Source organism: Carcharodon carcharias, chromosome 19 (genome assembly GCF_017639515.1).
Source record: "Carcharodon carcharias isolate sCarCar2 chromosome 19, sCarCar2.pri, whole genome shotgun sequence".
Lineage (NCBI taxonomy): Eukaryota > Metazoa > Chordata > Chondrichthyes > Lamniformes > Lamnidae > Carcharodon > Carcharodon carcharias.
In genome coordinates, this window is record NC_054485.1 from 55,928,956 (window position 1) to 55,949,271 (window position 20,316).

The following is a 20,316-nucleotide window of genomic DNA, read 5'->3' on the forward strand; positions in this document are numbered from 1 at the left end:
ATCTTCTGTGTCACCTTCTTCTCTATTACACTCACATCTGGCACTCTCAGTTAGGAATGGTGGCCCACTTTTATCCTTACCTCACTAGGTATGTGGACCACCAAAAGATGATGACATTCAACCACTTGCATGCCAGGCATTAAAATGCCTCCTCTTTAATGCACACATTGTGCCCTCATGGCCAGCCCTGGCAAACTTCAAATTGCTCAGACACCATAAGGCCCTCAAGGTGATGAGTCATTGCTAATAAAGAGCAGGCTTCAACTTCAGTACATCCTTGTTCCTATCACATTGCTCCCCTCAACTTGCCTAAAACTTCCAGAGCATGCTCAAAGGCTCTGTTGCCTGCCATAAATCACCATTTTAAATTAGCATCACACATCGATTTGAGTGCTTAGGTGATGGGATGCACAGCACCACATCCCGTTGTGATGAGACCCTTGTGGTTGCAATATAGACAATTACAGGTTGAGAAATGATCAAGATTGTAGGTTCAAGTGCCAGGACAATAATGTGGCTGAGAGGGGCAGAGCTTCAGCACCTTGAGGGGGCAAGTTGCTCCCACATATTTGTCAGCTTAGCAAATGTACATTCTGAAAGTCGAAAATGCAGTTGACAGACAGGAGCATACACAACCTCTGAGTGTGGGCTCATAGCGTGAAAACCCTGATGGATGATAGAGAGCATATGGAGTTGCACAATATATGACCCTTCTCCATGCGTAAACACATCCCTCCTTGTACACTACACCTTCACTTTTCAAGGATACAGACGAGATAGGAGAACACCTCTGCCTCAATCATACGCAACCAAGAATAAACATGACATGACACTGCAAAACATGTGAACAAGGTTCTGTCTACAAGCATACTTAATGTTAAGGTCAAGGCATCACTGATGTCAGGAAAGACCTGAGAAAGAGATACACACTGTAGTGATATGGAAGCACATTGCATAGACAAGAGGCCCATGATAGCAATATCTGCGATAAGTTGGTGGAGGCACCATGGTATCATACCTGATTGACAGCAACACAGCTCATCATAAAAGGCATACACAAGAGGAGATCTGAAATGGGTGTGATTCCATTTACCTTTGTGAACATTATATACACGTTGTCTTACACATGTGTAAGTCTGCTGACTTATATGCCCTATTGTCTGGCAGGTGACCTCTAGAGTGCCAAGACCTGGAGGACCCCGGCCTACTTTGGGTCTCCTGCTGTGGATGGATGGACCCTCCTTGACCTGTAGAACTGGAAGTAATGGGGTCACAGGAAGAGGGGATTGGCATCAGCAGGACAATCCTGGAGTCACCTAGGTGGATGACACCTGCATGTCCACCTGCTGGTGCCCCTTGCTATAAGTGTCTGTGGGCCTCTGGCTATCTCCTTGAGGAGATTGAGCAACTACAGTGAGAGCGAAGTGTTGCGCACCCCCCTCTCGCATGGCAACTGATGGATGCCACCGATGGCTACAGCAATAGATTGCAGCTGCTGCAGCAGTGCAGGGCTGATGTCCTGGACCAAGGTCTCCATGATGGCTGCCATCCTGCTTGTGTTGACCTCAGTGTGTAGGCATGCTGGCGCTATCACCTCAGACTGAACGCGGATAGACACCTCCATCATCCGTTGCAATCTGAGGAATGCAGCTGAGCCCTCTTCCTGATGTTTCAATGATTGTTGCTGAAGCTCCACCAACTGATTTAGGACTGAGTCCGGAGACTTGTCATCATACTCAAGACTCAGCAGAATCCTGACCTGTTGTGGACCATATTGTGTGCTGTGCTGACCAGATTGTGACCACCAACCTGCTCTGAACTAGGTCCCACCGACGTATGTGTCTCTGTGCTGTCGGAGGATGTGGATGACTGCTGCGATGACTCTTCTGCTGTGGTGTTCTCAGGATCCTCACCTGAGGTGTAATCGGGTCTCTGTGCTAAGGGCCTGGCTGGTTGAGGCTCTTGGGCGCTAGGCTGAGGTTCCTGTGAAAGAAAGGAGAGATGATTAGTTCATGGCAGGTAACTCTAAAACAGGACAATGCAATCACAGTATGATTGTCTGAAGGATAAGCTGGTGCAGAAACCTCACGTGGGCGTTTGCCACCAACCTCACCATTGCCACAGGCACGGTCCACGTTTCCTCTAGCCAGCTCAATGGTTCGATTTTCAAACAGACAGGACCTTGAGTTCCGACACTCCACCCTGGCCTGGGACCCCTCCCTACGATTGTGTGAAAGCTTGAGCTGCATAAAGTCATAAGGAGAGAGTATGAGCAAGTTGCATGCCAGGGCAAATGATAAGGATGCATAGCATGTGTGGGTGGTGTGGGGAGCCACGCTCAGGATGAGGCCAAGATCTGGAGAGGAGATGTGCCCGGATGGAGATGTGACAGTGTGTGTCAGTGGTTCTTTTATTCATTCTTGGGATGTGGGCGTCGCTGGCTAGGCCAGCATTTATTGCCCATTCTTAGTTGCCCTTGAGAAGGTGCTGGTGAGCTGCCTTCTTGAACTGCTGCAGTCATGTGGTGAAAGTGCACCCACAGCACTGTCAGAGAGGGAGTTCCAGAATTTTGACTCAGCTTCAGTGAAGGAATGGCAATATATTTCCAAGTCAGGATGGTGTGTGGCTTGGAGGGGAACTTTGAGGTGGTGGTGTTCCCATGCATCTGCTACCCTTCTCCTCCTAGATGGTAGTGGTTGTTGGTTTGGAAGGAGCTGTCTGAAGAACTTTGGTGAGTTCCTGCAGTACATCTTGTAGATGGTACACACTGCTGCCACTGTGCATTGGTGGTGGAGGGAGTGAATGTTTGTGGATGGGGTGCCAATCAAGTCGGTTGCTTTGTCCTGGATGCTGTCAAGCTTTTTGAATGTTGTGGGAACTGCACTCATCCAGGCATGTGAAGAGTATTCCATCGCACTCCTGACTTGTGCCTTATAGATTGTGGACAGGCTTTGGGGAGTTAGGAGGTGAGTTAAGCACTGCAGGATTCCTAGCCTCTGACTTGCCTTTGTAGCCACCGTATTTATATGGCTAATCCAGTTCAGTTTCTGGTCAATGGTAACCCCCAGGATGTTGATAGTGATGGGAACACCATTGAATGTCAAGGGGCAACGGTTAGATTCTCTCTTGTTGCAGATGGTCATTGTTTGGCACTTGTGTGGCGCGAATGTCACTAGCCATTTGTCAGCCCAAGCTTGGATATTATCCAGGTCTTGCTGAATTTGGACACGGACTGCTTCAGTATCTGAGGAGTCACGAATGGTGCTGAACATTGTGCAATTATCAGCTAACATCCCCACTTTTGACCTTATGATTGAAGGAAGGTCATTGATGAAGCGGCTGAAGATTATTGGGCCAAGAGCGCTACCTTATGATGTCTCTTGAGCTGGCTGTTGGCTCTAAAGCACTTTGAGACAACATGAAGATGTGGGAAGATGATGATAAATATAACAAATAAGGAAAAACTTGTCATTTAAACAAGATGATATTGATGAAATATGGCAAGTTTTGATGTAATGTATATGTTTGATGTTGAGTGGCTCCCAATGCTCTTCCACATTGCCCCACTTGCCATTTGCTGCAAGCCCATTGTGTTTTGTGGGATAGAAAAAGTCATGAAAACACCTATCTTTCCATTCATGTATACTTGAAAAGCCCACCAGGCAATTGATTAAAATCATGTCAGCCATTCAGAGAAGCAGCAATTAATGTTCATTCAGCTGGTATCAACCCAATAGTCAAATGGAAGTGTGGGATATATGCAGCAAAACAAAACCAAAATTTTATCACAAACCAAACAATAGAAGTCCCTGTTGTGGACCTCCTGCTTAAGTTAGTGAACAGCCTTCCGCCAAATGCGCACAGAGTATGAATGATGGGACCATCTGCTCCATAAATGGAAGATGAGGGATGACCCGAATTGCAACTGTGGACATGAGTCTTGGACCTTGGTCCTGGAACACATCACATTCACATGCCCATTAAGATGTGTTGCAGAAGGCATTTCATTTCTTTACTCAGCACCTCAGGAGGTCATCAAATGAATGATCAAAATAAACATTCCATTTAAAAATGTTCCCATCATACCAAGAGTCAGAATAGTGGAATGTAATTTACATCACTTTGCTGAGCTTCTGGTTGTCAAAAAAAAATGAAAGAAATCATAAAATATGTAAATCAAACTTTATACTTTTTGCCAACTTAAAAATGGACTTTCCTGAACCAAAAGATGATGCCTACAGATCACATGACTCACAAGAGTGGCCACAGTTTCTGGAAATTTCCAGCAGCAGTTACAATGGGAGGTGATGGTGTAGTGGTATTATTGCTGGACTAGTTATCCAGAGACCCAGGGTAATCCTCTGGGGACCTGGGTTTGAATCTTGCCATGGCAGATGGTTGAATTTGAATTCAATAAAAAATCTGGAATTAAAAGTCTAATGATGACCATGAAACCATTGTTGATTTTTATAAAAGCCCATCTGGCTCACTAATGTCCTTTAGGGAAGGATATCTGCCATCCATACCTGACCTGGCCTAAATGTGATTCCAGACCCACAGCAATGTGGTTGACAGTTAAATGCCCCCTGAACCAGGGCAATTAGGGATGGGTAATAAATGCAGGCCTGGCCAGTGATGCTCACATCCCATGAATGAATTAAAAAAACAAGGACTAAAGATTTCCACCCTCATCCTTATGAAATCTCACACCTTATTGTAAGAATCCATTATAATCCACAAAACCAGAGGACTATAACAAAGAGAGAGAGATACATTGATAGCTGGGGCTGTCAAGATCCTTTTCAAAAAGGAAAAATGGAAGGGGAATGGATGTCATTTTCATCTTTAAAAGCTTACCCTCTAGTGGAATATGAGGGTCTACCAAGACAATAATTACTCAGAACAAGGTAATTAATATGGATAATGACTCTAGGGGCTAATGACTGGATCATTGTAGGCCATAATACAAAGGCCAGATCCACACACCAGGTAAGCATCCCTCTAAGCATCCATCTTAGAAGGAAGGGAGTCACATGACTTGAGTGACCATTTTGAAATCGTTATATTCACTTGAGAATTCAGAAACAAGCAGTCTGTTGATTTACCTCCAACATGCAGGACCAACAGCAGGACTTCAAGTTGACCAAGCATCCTGGAATAGGCCTCAGCCCCTGAAAGCCTGTTTCTCTGGAAACCCCTGCCAATCACCTACCAAGCAGACCATGTCTATATACAGCAGTCTCATCTTGTTGCATTGGCATCCATTTTAAAGGGATTCTGCGCTGCTGTCTTCTGCCAGGAACCCACAAAAACTGGAACTTTTCCCACCCCACCTCGGGCTTTGACTTTCTGGACTCTGGATATCATGTGAACTGATATCCATTTCTGTGATTACTTTAAGTTAACAGTTAAGTTATTCATAGTTGTAAAATTCTTCTTTTCTATCCCCCTTTGTGTGTGTTTATGTTTGTGTGTGTGTGAAGTTGCAATCATCCCTCTGGGTTTCAATATGTGAATAAACCAATCTTCTGATTTAATCATAAGGAGAATTTGCTGCATGTCACTTTAAAAATTGGACTTCAGAAACTGGGGATTTGGGGAAACACACCACAGCCTATTTTTGAACAGCTAAAAACATCTCCACTTATGCACAGATGGCGAGAGGATTAAGGAGTTCAGTTTTGTCAGTCTCTCCTGTCCGTAACACTCTCTAACCAAGCATAAATGATCTTTTACAAACATACTTTCATCATTATTGCACCTGCAGATTATTATAGTGAGAGGCTGAGAAATTGTTCCTAGGTTCTCTGGAGTTTAGAACAATGATAGGTGATTTCAATGAAACATAAAAGATACTGAAGGGGCTTGACAGAGTAAACATTGAGACGTTGTTTCCCCTGGCTAGGGAATCTATAACATGGGGGCACAGTTTCATGATAAGGGGTCAATCATTTAGGATTGAGATGCAGAGAAACCTCTTCAATCAAAGGGTTGTGAATATCTCGAATTATCTACCCCAAAGGGCCATGAATGCTCCATTATTGAGTATATTTAAGGCTGAGTTAGACAGATCTTTGATTTCTCAGAAAATCAAGAGTATATGGGAAAGAGGCAGGAGTGGAACCGAGGCTGAAGATCAGCCAAAATCGTATTTTGGTGGAGAAGGCTTGAGGGGCCGTAATGTCTACTCCTGCTCCTGCTTCTTAGATTCTTTCTGATGTTCTTAAGTATTTTGTTATCTACATTTATTTGTTATCTACATTGATTCGTATACTGACAAATCTGTTTACTTGTATCTCCTCATTTCATTAATTTAGATCATAACAATAACAATAGTTCTACCTGAATGTAACATTGAGTTCTTCTCTGGGACTACTCCATTTTATCAAGATGCTCGCAGTAAAGCCAGTGGTTACCTGTTTCTATTATTGGCTATCCATTGAGATTACTTTGTGGAAATAGCTTCATTGAAACTGACTTATCAAGGCACCTCAATCTGCTCTGCAGATACTGAGCTCAGCCGATAGGAATAGTGCTCAGAAAATCACATTTGGCTCTTTTGATACAGCGCTTAGGGTATCACTTTCTAACCTGCAGATATAGCATTCAGGATATCACCTTCTGATCTGCATACAGTGTTCAGAATTTGCCATTCTTCCTTTTGTGTATAGCAACCAAGTTTTATTCTGCACTTTACAGCATTTGAAATATTTATTGTGTGAAATGCACAGCATGGCATATTTTGAGCACTTACATCTTAGGGCGGAATCTAATACTCTAAGTGCTGCACTTGCAGGCCTAAATGTGAGAACTGTTGTAGTTTAGATTAATAAAAAGAGGAGATATGAGTAAATATGCAGATTATCAGTGTACAAATAAATATGGTTATTTTCTCACAGTTTTGAAACAAATCATTTACATATAAAGGAATAGATTATTAATCACTGTGTATAACTGATGGTTAATTAAGTGTTAGCAAATCAGATGTTCTAAGAAACAATATGTTGAATGTGTGTATATGTGTTTTATTTAGATCCGAGAGCACCTGGCTAAAGGACAACGGACCTTGGCCGGTGAGGGCATGATCCAAGTCATAAGGACTATGCTGGGCTTAATGGAGAGAAAGAATTTCTACAGTGGAGATCTGTTATTCTCTGCAGACATATTGCGGAACGTGACAGACACATTCAAGAGAGCCAGCTATATTCCTGCTTCTGGTGATATACAAGTGAGAATTATACTTGATGACAAATGTTCTATATGCTTAATTTTTTAACATTTTCTATTGTCTCCAAGGTACACATATCAGGATGCTGTATAGAGCTTGTAAGGTCATATTTTTATTCCCATAAAAATACTTTGCTAGGAATGTAGGTGATATTGACATGGTCTGTTCATTATTGCTCATTATAGTTTACCTGAGAAGGTGATTGTGGGTGTCCTTTAACTGCTGCTGTGCTTTTGTGAAGTTATTAGTAATACATTGGTGCCAATACAACTTTCAGCAGATGTAGAGTCGTGGGACAAGTAGCAGAATGGATAGCTAGCTTGCTTCAAGACAGAGAGTGGAGTAGGGTAAAGGTTAGTTATTCAGAAAATCATAAGGTGTTCCATAGGATCAGCACTGGGACCATTGTTGCGCAGAACTCATATTAACAATATAGACTTTGGAATCAAAAACACAATTTCTAAATTTGCAGATGAAACTAAGTTGGGCCAATGGTTAATATGGTACTAGGGAGAACTGCAAAAAATATTAACAAACTCGCAGAACGGGCATATCATTGGCAAATTAATTTAAACGGAGATAAATGTAAGGGAGAAAATTTTGGCAAGAAAAATAAGGGGATTGCATATTACTTAAAAAACAAGAATGTGATTGTGTAGAGGAACAAAGAGATCTGGGAGTACAAAGACACAAATGACTAAAAGTAAATTAACAGGTTAACAAGGCCCTTAAAAAAGTAAACCAAGCATTAGGGTTTATTTTTCCAGGGATATAATTAAAAAGTAGTTATGCTAAATTTGTATCAAACCTTGGATAGACCATACCTGGAGTACTGCACACAATTCTGGTCACCATATTACAAAAAATATATAGGGCTAGATTTTCCTTTCCTGACGGGGGGCAAACTCCATCCTTTCCTGACACATGCACAATTCCCAATGTCGGTTCTACTGCCGGCTATTTTGACTGGCATGGGAAGCGAGGTGGGCCGGGACATGACACGCATTGTGACTGACGTCAAGACTTCCTGAGCAGATGGCAACTTGAATATAATTGAAGATTTCAGGGATCAGATGGGGTTTGGAAGGTTGTGGAATCATGTGAGCTCAGGGAAGTTGTGAACACAGTGGGAGACCCCTTGCAAATTCAGAAATGTTTTTTCGACGTTAAAAATAAGGATAACTATACATTACCTTGATGGGAAAATCCTTAGGGAAGGAGCAGAATGCACCAGGGAGTGGGAAGCAGGCAGGGGTGTGGTCCTTGAACATACAGCCTGGGCACAAATCTCCCACCAATGGGAAGCAGTCCTTTCAGCCGAGCTTCACTAGTCTATACTTCAAGAAGACATGGGTGCCACTTACCCATACAGGTCATTTAGGCACAGCAGCAGGCGCCACCTCGAGTGACATGAAAAAGGGTCCCCAGGCAACAGGAGAGTCAACCTCAGCAGCCAGCACTGAAGAGGAGAAGGAGCAGAGAATATCCAGAGCAAACAGGCTCAGCCTGCCCGAGATGTCAGAGCACCAGTGCAGGAGGAGACTTCACCTTTCCAGGGCGATAATGACCAGCCCCTTTGCCTTCCTGAATGATGATCTGGTCCCTAGATCCATCCAACACCATGCCTTACCAGTTGCACTGAAGGTCACCTTGGCCCTCAATTTCTTTGTCTCAGGTTCCTTTCAGGGTTCTGTTGCTGAGTTGTGTGGAATATCTCAGTTGCTGCTCTCTGATGCATCCATGCTGTTACAAGTGCTCTTCCACATGGTGGCTGACTTCATCGGCTTCTCAACGAATGCATCCTCACAGATCCATAGGGCTGCTGGGATTGTGTTTATAGTTGTATTCTCCCAGGGCCAGGACATTGTGGATTGTCCCCGTGTGGCCATCAAGGCACCCACAGAGAGACCAGAGCACTTCATCAACAGAAAAGTGTACCATTCAATAAATGAGCAGCTGTTGTGTGACCATCAAAAGAACTTCCTGCATGTCTGTTCATGCTTTCCAAAGAGTTGCTATGACACATTTGTACTTTGTGAGTCAAGGCTTCCTCAACTCTGCTACTTGGATAGGTTCTGAATGATAAGGGATACCCTCTGAAGAAAATAAAAGCAAAAATATTGTAATACTGGAAATTTGAAATAAAATCCAAGTGCTGGAAATACTCAGTAGGTCTGACAGCATCTGTGGAGAGAGAAACAGTTAACATTTTGAGTCCAATATGACTCTTTATCAGAACTGAAGAAACTGATTATTTCCAGCACTTTCTGCTCTTATACCCTCTGAAGACGTAGCTTCCAATATCACTCAGGGATCCTCAGACAGGACCTAAGTGCAGAAAGAATGAGAACCAACTCAACACCAGGACACTCACTGAACAGACCATAGAGCTACCATAAAAAAGAGATTACAATGCTCGACTGCTTTGGTGGAACATCCCAAATACTCACCAGCTTATTAACCCAGATGGATGTCTTGTGCTCCATGCTGCCCAATATGGTGCAGCACAGGGATGTGGCACTCGAAGAGGAAGAGGATGAGGCAAGCCCCATGGAACCCTCATCCTTCTATGGATCATCCTCAGCCTTTGATGTGCTGTCCCACTGGTTTGCTGCTGGGATGCAGCTGGCACCCCCTCCAGCCATCATTATACCTGCAAGATTTCCTGTTCAGGTCCCCTAGTTCCACACTCACTCCAGATACAGTCATGCACATTGCGCAGGAAATCTCACTGCTCCCGCCTACATTCCAGGTGCTGCCACATGTGACCCTTTATAAAGTTGCCCATATTCTCATGGGTGACGCTCATGTGCTCGAGACCTGGAGACATGGTCAAGCTCATCACCATCATGGACTCAATTCACAGCGAATGAGCTCTCAGTACCTCAGGGAGCTCTGCCAAATTGCGACACATCTGCTACTGTAGGTCCAAATATTGAGCCCCAAACTGTGGCTTCTGAGGCCTTTGTCCAATGCCCAGTGGAGCATCATGATGACTCTTCTCTCTCTGAGGTGGATTGTCCACAAATATCCTCTGTCTCAGGTACTACTTCCTGCATAATAGATGTGTTCCACACCTATTGTCTCCAAATTTAAATTGATCCACTGATGTGCACATATCTACACTGGTGCCTGGAGATGTGTCCTGGTATAATGATGTTTCATTGGATAAAGTTTTCCTCTTCCGAGGTGCTGCTTTGACCCCTGAGGGTGGCACCATACCATTGGGACTGATGGGACCAGCAAGAGAATCACTCTAGGAGTTCACTCCACCCAGTGCTTGGCCTGCTGTCAGAATATGTTCTCACAGATTCAATGCACCCTTCCACTGTCCAAAGGTAACCACCCCCCAAACCCCTTCCCCAAAACACAACCAATCTCCAACACCTATCACTATGACAACCAACACCACAATATTCCAGAAAATGCCTCACAGCCCTGTGCGCCTGAAAGTGAAATTCGTCATCACCCACATGTTCCATCGTTGGAAAACTGTCAATTTCCATGGCCCTCTCCTCCACAGTTCTTACAGAATTCAGTAATGAGGTCCCACTCTCAGCCCTCTCCCTTTCAAGGGCATTGTCCGCCCGCATCTCCTGCACAGACAGGGTAGAGGGAGTTGAGGGGAAGTCTTTGCTGCTTGGAGAAGGGAATCTCCATCACCTGGTTTGAAACACCATTTCCTCTTTGGAAGCCTCACACATTGGCAGTGGTTGCTGCATCAGTGCACTGAGCACACACTCCTCCAAGGAATAGCAAGCTCCCTGTTGCAACCAGATGCTTTGCATGTTGCATGCTGCAATCCAAGGGCGAACACTGAGTAGGTAGAAGTCTCATTCACCTTGCCAGAACACAGCACATCACTGAAGCACTTGTGCCATTGAACCCAGTATGCTGGTGCTCACCTGAAGCACTGACCACCTTCGCAATCTCCAACCATGTCCTCTTGGTAATGACGGATGACATCTTCTGGCCAGGAGGAAGAGGATGCCCATCGTTGTATTCACTACCTCTGCCACGCCTTGGTCAGTGAACTGTGATACCAGAATATCTCAGTTATGCTGGATGCTGTCCCTTTTGACATTGCCATCTTGACATTGGGTTAGAAGAGGTACATGGGTCAGTATATGTATTGTCCAAATGTGTGGTGCATCATTAATTTGGCAAGATGCCATGATACTAAGAGGATGGCATTTAACCATTTGACTTATTAGTGATGGGTCCGTTGTGTAGAGACTTGTTGGCCTCATTATTGTTGGACAAGTGGCATCTCAGCATGTGTTAGGACTACGCAACTGCTTTATAAGAGGCTAGAGGTCCTTGAGGGACACTCATGCCTTGGTATGGGGTCAAGTTGGCAGTAGCCATATGTCTGGCCTCCTCTGTTGAGGTTGCCATCAGAAGGAAGTTCTGAGGGGTGGTGAAAGTCTCAGTGTGGGGTGCAACACCTGAGTTGGCTGCTGTTGCCACTTGCAGAGCTGTGCTGTGAACTGCTGCTTTGTCATTTGTTGAGTGCAGGCAGTTGCAGGGAGGAAGCAGTAAAAGGCTGGTATAGCAGAGTCTTCTGAATTAGATCTTCACAGGCAACATATGAGGAGGGGATGGAGTTACAAACTAACTCTGACAGGGCTACAATTTATTAGCCATCAATTACAGCAACAATGTCATATGCTCACAGGTCAAAGATGTTGTTGCAGCATCTCCAGTCAGTTCCTGAAAATTCCTGAGCATTTCCAGCCACTTCCTGAATAGTTTTCCGTGCATTGAAATAATATAAAAATGACGCTGGAGGTGGGCCCTTTATCATGCCCAGGACAGGATGGACCTACCTCCACTCCCTACACCATATCCTACCCCGTTTCCTGCCTCCACTTCCCTTGGATGGCCACAGCCCTGACTACAGTTCACCCTGATTCTGTGGTACAAAAGTACAGGGGGAAGGCACATGCACTCGCTTTAAGGGAAAATCCAGTCCATTGAGGCACTGGAGAGGGTGCAAAAAATGTTTGGGTTAATACCAGAAATCCAGGTGTTTATTTGTTAGGAGAGGACAAACTTGCTGGGTCTTTTTCTCTTGAAAAGCAGACTGAATGATGACCAAATAGAGGTCTTTAAAATTGTGAAAGGTTTTGATAGAATGAAGATACAGAATATTTTCACACGTGGAGAAGCCCAAAATTAGAGGTCATCAACATACGATGGTCACACAGAAATCAAATTGGAAATTCAGAAGGACCTTCCTTACCCTGACAATGGTGAGAATGTGGAACTTGCCACCACAGTGACTGGTTGAAGCAAATAGTGTAGATGCATTTAAAGTAAGCTTAGATAAGCATATGAGGAAGGAGAAAATTGAAGATTACGATGATTGATTTAGATGAGGAAAGATGGGATGAGGCCCAAGTTGGAGTGTAAACACCAGCATGAACTGAATGTGCTGAATGGCCTGTTCCAGTGTTGCATACCCTATGTAAAGAATTCTAGGATTCTGACTGGGCGACATTGAAGAAGCAGCAATCTATGTCCAAGTGAGGATGGTCTGTGATTTGGAGGTTCCATGATATTGATGCTTTTTGTCCTCTATATTGGTAAAGGGATGTTCTGTTGAAGTAGCCTTCGTGAATTACTGCAGTGCATCCCATGGATTGTATAAACTGCAGCCACAGTGCCCTGGTGGTGAAGGGACGGTTATTGAGTCAAGTGACATAAGGCCCAATCAAGAACACTGTTCCGTCCTGGATGCATCATTAAAAAAATGAGATGCTGGCATTGTCCTCATGCATACCTTTTATTTGGTGTCTGGTTAGAGCACTTATGTTTTCTCCAACAATATTGTTTCTTATAATTGTAATGCTGTTGATATCAAGCCCTATCTCTCCACCAACTCTCTTGACCCCTTCAGTTTCTCCGTGTTGCGAGTGTCCTTGTCTGGCATCCAGGTGAGAACTTTGCTGATGCCCTAAATATAATTTTCCAATGTTCCCTTTATTCATGAAACATTCCTTAAGGTTAGAAAATTAATCATGTTACTTCGCTATTTAATAAAGGTGTTCTGAGGAACAAAGGGACCTTGGCATGTGTGTTCCTAGATCACTGAAGGCGGAGGGGCATGTTAGCGGGGTGGTGAAAAAGGCATATGTGACACTTGCCTTTATCAATCGAGGCATAGATTACAAAAGTAGGGAGGTCATGTTGGAGTTGTATAGATCTGTGAGACCACAGCTGGAGTACTGTGTGCAGTTCTGGTCGTCACATTATAGGAAGGATGTGATTGCACTGGAGGGGGTGCAGAGGAGATTCACCAGGATGTTGCCTCGGATGAAACATTTAAGTTATGAAGAGAGGTTGGATAGACTTGGCTTGTTTTTGTTGGAGCAGAGAAGACTAAGGGGCGATCTGATTGAGGTGTACAAGGTTATGGGGGGCATGGACAGGCTGGATAGGGAGCAGCTGTTCCTCTTAGTTGAAGGGTCAGTCACGAGGGGACACAAGTTCAAGATGAGGGGCAGGAGGTTTAGGAGGGATGTGAGGAAAAACTTTTTTACCCAGAGGGTGGTGTTGGTCTAGAATGCACTGCCTGGGAGGGTGGTGGAGGCAGGTAGCCTCACATCCTTTAAAAAGTACCTGGATGAGCACTTGGCACATCATAACATTCAAGGCTATGGGCCAAGTGCTGGTAAATGGGATTAGGTAGGTAGGTCAGGTCTTTCTCATGTGATAATGCAGACTGGATGGGCCGAAGGGCCTCTTCTGCACTGTGTGATTCTGTGAATAGTGGAAAGCTTTTTAGGCCTATAAGAAATTGCAGATCTTTCCCCTTACATCACATCCCAGAAGTTCTGTGAATGACCAAATCATAAAATAAATAATTTGTATTACGGACAGGAGAGATTTTATTTAAGCAGCCCTGATTTCTGCTCTCACCATCCGTCTGTAAACAGAAAGGTGTTTCTGATTTTTTCATTTCCCCCTTTATATGTGGTAGCATATTTTCTAAGCCCCTCAGTTTTGATGTGATCCAATTCTCTATTAATAATCCCGCAGCAAACTCGAGATAGGATGAACTAAAATGATTATTTTATTTGCACACACTGAAACGCGAGAGGAAGGCGCAATGTGGCCTCCTTGTCATTCATACAATAAAGGTGAGTTAGAGAACAGACAGACGTACAGGACGAAGGCCATAGACAAAATAAGAATTATTGTTTCACATGAGTCCAGGGTCTCGAATCAAAGTCCAATGGTGTATTTTTTTAGAGTTGGCTGGCTGAAGACTAATGCTGGATATGACTTTCACAATGAGATGGGCCCATTGGGATGCATTAGCCTTGTAGGTGTTGATGCAGAAATTCAGAAGCTCCAGTAGAAAACAGTGTGGGCGGAGAGCCAAGTATTCAAAAACCTGGACAGAGCCCTTTTTCTGCTGCTGCCTACTATATGGAAAATGGCTGTTTACCTCTTTTCAGCCCCACAAGGCAATGTTACAGGTTCTAGCAGTTTGGGGGAGAAGGAGGGGGTGTCGTGTGACGTGACAGCCATTTCTCCACCTTAGTTTGGGCAAAGAATGCATGTTCCTAGTCTGGATTCTTGATACGGTTAATATTTCAACCATTAATAAATTCAAGAGGTTTCCGAGCCCTTTTGTCTTCGCAGACGAATCATCTCGTTGGCCAGGGCCCTAGCCTTAGAAGTGTAAAGGGCCTTCGTACAATTGCTGGGGATTTGATCTCTACAGTCAAAGGGTCATGGGCGCCTCTTTGGAGATAATGAGGTTGCTGCTGTTCGTAATGCCAGTAATTACTTGGACAGAATTTTATGCCGGCATGATTTTACATCCCCGCCGAAGTCAACGGACTTTTGAACGGCTTGCCAGATTTTACGGCTTCATCCCTTTTGTGACAGGGCTATAAAATTCCCTCTCCTTTTGTGTATTCATAGTCAGCTTCAGTCTTCAGATCTTCAGTCAGTTTAAAGCCTTTGTCCATCCAGGATGATATATATATATACTTATATAAATATATATATATATATATATATATAATAAAAATATAGGGTGAAGTCTTAGCCCCCTGACATTTGCAAAATGAAATGGGAGAAGTGACAGAATTATATAATTTCCATACCTTTTTATTTACCCAGAAATTCTTTCAGATTGTCAGCTACATGCTTGAAGCAGAGAACAGAGCAAAATGGGACGATGCACTTCAAGTAAGTAAGCCTTTTCTGTGTAACGGTTCTTAGGTATCGTTCATGATTTCCAACTGACTACATTCAAGTGGCCAGTGTTGTTTACACTAGAATGAAGGGCAAACACAGCTTAGCTCAGCTCAGCAATTCTGCCAACTGCTATATTCAATGATAAGTTTATAAAGTTAAATATTTGTGAGTATCATTGAAACCCCTCGATCTGCTCCTGATTTCTGATTAGATGGCTTTATCATTAGAATCCCCCTTACCACTTACCTTAGTGTCAGCAACCCTTCCCATGGATCCTCAACATCAGCTTCCTCCCATGTGAAATAGGACTCCTTCATGCTGACCACCTATCTATTTTCATTGATAGCCACGACAATGGTCCTGGTTCGGTAATGGTTCTGGCCTCATGCTGATACTGTGATCCCTGGCCACTGATGCCTCATGTTCATGCTGTCACGAAACTATCATATTTTTCATAAGAGTATTGTGGGATATTGTAAAGCAGGCTTATATTTGTGTATGTGTAGATGGTTCTGTTTGTGGGTGATTTAATTGAATTAGAGTTGGACAGACAGCAAGGTTGAAATTATCAAAAGAGTTAGGTGTAAAAAGGGTATTTTAAATGCTAATGAGTGAGCTAAGATAAATTCAGTAGATAGGATGTGAATGAAATTTCCATTTTAAGATAAATGGAAAGGTGTTTGGTTTTCAAAGAAACGTGATAAATTTTTACAACTGACAAAATAAATAGGGCAAGGTTATTACTTTTATTTTTCCTAAAAGATAAAGGCCATCTTGACAACATGAAAGATTGTTATAGTATGAGAAAAGTAAATTCCAGAGACATTTGGAAACAATGGGATTTACAGATTAAAGAGAGAGGAAATATATTTAAAGAAGGATAGAAGGTTGTATCAAGTGTGGCTGTGTAAAATCCAAAAGATACGCCATGTGAAACAGACTTGGGGAAACAGCCTCTAGTCACTTTGCAGAAGTCTGCTGTTCCAGTAACCAGAATTGTGTTAAAAGGCTTTGGAATTCCACTGTCGAATGAGTGCTTGCTGGATTGTCTCTTTTTCATTCATTCACGGGATGTGGGCTTCGCTAGCTGGGCCAGCATTTGTTGCTCATCCCTAGTTGCCCTTGAGAAGGTGGTGGTGAGTTGCCTTCTTGACCCGCTGCAGTCCATGTGGCGGAGGTATAGTCATAGTGCTGTTAAGACAGGAATTCTTGGATTTTGACCCAGCAACAGTGAAGGACGATGATATATTTCCAAGTCAGGATGGTGAGTGATTACATTTAAAATCTATTTTGGACTGTTGCATTAAAAGGGGTCTGTAGTTGGGAGTCAGGTTAATTAGGAATTTTGGGATTTGTTGTAATATTAAGTAATGGTGTAACTATAATCTTGTGTATGTTTTTAATTTTTTATTTGCGGATATATGCTTTAATTTATTTTTTTAAATCTCTAAAGGTGTTAGTAGACTCATTACTTCTGAATTCAATGCACAAACCTCGTAATAAATACAAATTGCAAAATCATTGTGATAGTGTGGCCAAGTTTCCTTTGTGGATTTGGTCAACCTGGCAAATAGCACCTTACGTATCATAACAATGCCCGGAGTAAAATCAAATGCCAAGTTTCTTCAGCCTTCATAACTTAGACCTACGTGATTCTGCTTGTCATTGCCTCCAGCATTTAGATATTTGCTTTGTTTCCTGACAGAGCCAGACACATTACTGTACTCAATTCATGGTCTGACCAAAGCACTGCACAGGTTGCTCATGACTTCCTCTGACTTGCATATTGATTTGGTACAGAACACTATACTGTTAGCTTTAGTGAATATTATTCTGCATCCATTGCATATGCTCTGCATCAAGTTTACTAAGGCTCCTAGGCCACTTTCAACTTGCTCAGCTATAGAAACGCCAATTGTGGAAAATGTATGTTCCCTATTTCTCCAGCCTACATCCAGTACTTTACACTTTTCTTCTTTAAATTTCATCTGCCAGTGCTCAACCTACTAATGTGGAATATTGTCAAATGTATTTTCAAAGTCCAAGAACTCAATGTTGTAATGTTTAAAGAAAGAGAGAACTTATATTTATATAATACCTCCTGTATCCTCTGGATATCACAAAACACTTTACAGTCATTGAAATACTTTTGAAGTGTAGTTACTGCTATGAAGAAACACCTCAACCATTTTTCAAACAGTCAAGATCCCACAAACAGCAATTAGGTAAATGACTAGATAATATGTTTTGATCATGTTGACTGATGAATAAATGTAGGCCAGGCCATCACCCTGACTCTTCATCAAATAATACCTTAGTTTCATTTACATCTGTCCAAGGAAGCAGATGGGGACCCACTTTAATGTCTCAACTAAAAACAGCATCTCCAACAGTACAGAATTTCCTCGGTACTGCACTGAAGTGTTATCCTGGATTATGTGCTGAAGTTTCTGGAGTGGACCATGAAACCATGATCTTAGAGATGAGATAAGGCAGGCCCTTATACTACAGCTAACTTGGATTGTTGTTGCCTCAAAAAAAATCAAGAGATTGGTTAGATGGAATCCTACTCTTATAAAGAAATGTTGCAAGTCAGTTTGACTCAGTTGGCAGCATTCTCAGTCCTGAGTCAGAAGGCTGGAAGATCAGTACTCATGTCAGGCATTTGAGCACATTATCAAAGCTTGACACTTCAGTGCAGTACTGCATTGTCAGAGATACTGGGCGGTGTTTTAGCAACCAAAAATTGGTTGGGATCAGGTGGGTAGCAAAAATAAAATAAAATTGAAATCTAACTGGCTCCAATATACTGATTTCCTGGCTTAACTGGGACATGTTTGGGTAGGTGCAAGTAATTTGCTCACCACAGTTGACAAGTTCATTGGCACATGAAGGACATAAATTAACTTAATAATGAAGTGCCAATGAGGGGGCATTAAATTCATTTTAATAACATCCTTTTGAATTCAACAGCCCCAGAACAGGGCTCAAGAAATTCACTAGTGAAAAGTGATATTTAACTCTTTCAGAGTCAACCAAATAAACTAAATTAACAAAATGAGGTATAAAGTAAACACAGCCCCTAAATTAGGATAGCTGTAAAACCAAAGACAAAGTTTAAAGAAAACTTACAAACATCAAACCAAAATGTGATTAAGAGGGTTGATAAAGCACCCCAGTCCCCGCGGTGCCCACTAGGCACGGAAGGCCTTGACGGTGCTGGCAGACACTGCGGCTTCCTCTCCAGGGACACCTGGGCGCGAACATAGCCGCAAAAGAGGGGCAGACAGTCGGGTCGAACAACCTCCTCGATTGCCCATTGCCTGGACCTGTTAATGGCCAACTTGGCCACGCCCAGGAGCAGGTTCATGAGGAAATAAAAACAATAAAACTGCGGATGCTGGAAATCCAAAACAAAAACAGAATTACCTGGAAAAACTCAGCAGGTCTGGCAGCATTGGCGGAGAAGAAAAGAGTTGACGTTTCGAGATCTCTGTCGAAGGGTCATGAGGACTCGAAACGTCAACTCTTTTCTTCTCCGCCGATGCTGCCAGACCTGCTGAGTTTTTCCAGGTAATTCTGTTTTTGTCATGAGGAGGTCCATCTCCCTCTCAGCCCCCCTCCGCACTGGGTGCCTGTAGATCAGGACCATGGGACTGAAGTGCAAACAAAACAATAATAAAAGGTTTTTTAAATAATTGAAAAGGGAGTGCAGTCTACAACACCCTACATAAACGTGGTCCATGGATTCCACAAAACCGCAAAAAGGGCAGGTATTTTGGGAGTCTGTGAACCGACACATTCTGCGGTTGTATGGGACTGTTGCGTGCAACACCCTCCACCCCAGGTCCCCGATGGAAAGTGGGAGGGCCCCTCCGTAGGGGGCCCCCTAATGGAGACCTCTGCTGCCGGATGGCAACAAAGCACACCAGGGCATGTCTGGGCGGTGGGCGAGGACAAGGAAAGTGAAGGGTGTGCAGCAGCAGCTCGTACAGGGAACCCTTCTGTGCCATGCTAAGTAGCACAGAGGGCATTTCTGCAAGGCGGCTCGGGTTGCGGGGCACTGGCTCCTGAGGGAATGTTTGGGGCTTGAGGCCAATATGGAAATCCGTCCGAACAGGGGTGCGATCAGACGGAAGACCACTGTGCACCTGCACCACCTCGAGGCCAAAAATAACATCTGGACTGAGAACAACTGTTCTAAGGTCTTGAATGGCATTGGCCACGAGCCAGACGTTCACGGACGCGCGATGCGCCAACTCAAGTGGAAGATCCAGCCCACTCTTCCACCGCACGGCACATCCCTGATCTTGGTCACCCCAGCAGCCACAGCCTTTCTCTCCGCCAGCCACTGAAAAGAACGGAGGGGCGGATCCCTGAGCAGCGGCTTTCTGATGATAGCCGCTACTCCTGATGGGGGAGAACTGCGTCGCAAGGTGACCATGTTCCAGACTTTGATCAGGTCCTGGTAAAAAATGGGCAACGCCTGCAAGGAGCCACGAAGGCCCCTCAGCTCTATAAACAGGAGCTGCACATCATAATTTAGGCCATGCACCTGGCGGAGAAAATACGATGCCAGGGCACACCAGCTCAGAGGGGCTCAACATAAAGCTATCGCTGCAGGGCCTGAAGGCGGAAGGTCGCCACCTGGGTGCGTAGGCACACCAACATTTGATCGCCCTCCCTAAGCAGAAGACTCAGCAGCGACCCAATGCAGTCTTTTGTCCCAGAAGAAGTTGACGAGCATTCTCTGGATTTTCGTGACAAAGTCCGGCGGAGGGGTCAAAGTGACCAGCCGGTACCTCAACATGGCGGCAATAAGCTGGTTTATGACCAGAACTCAACTCTAGTAAGACAGGAATCGGAGCAGT

General features: G+C 43.8%; 1 protein-coding gene across 1 annotated transcript in view; it reads left to right on the forward strand.

Moving 5' to 3' along the window:
• Window positions 1-20,316, forward strand: part of adgrb2 (adhesion G protein-coupled receptor B2) — a 1,120,188-nt gene that overhangs the window by 494,645 nt on the left and 605,227 nt on the right. Inside the window, exons 13-14 of the mRNA XM_041212905.1 lie at window positions 7,034-7,228; window positions 15,368-15,436. Of these exons, the coding sequence (XP_041068839.1) occupies window positions 7,034-7,228; window positions 15,368-15,436 (264 nt within the window). The remainder of the gene's footprint in view (window positions 1-7,033; window positions 7,229-15,367; window positions 15,437-20,316) is intronic.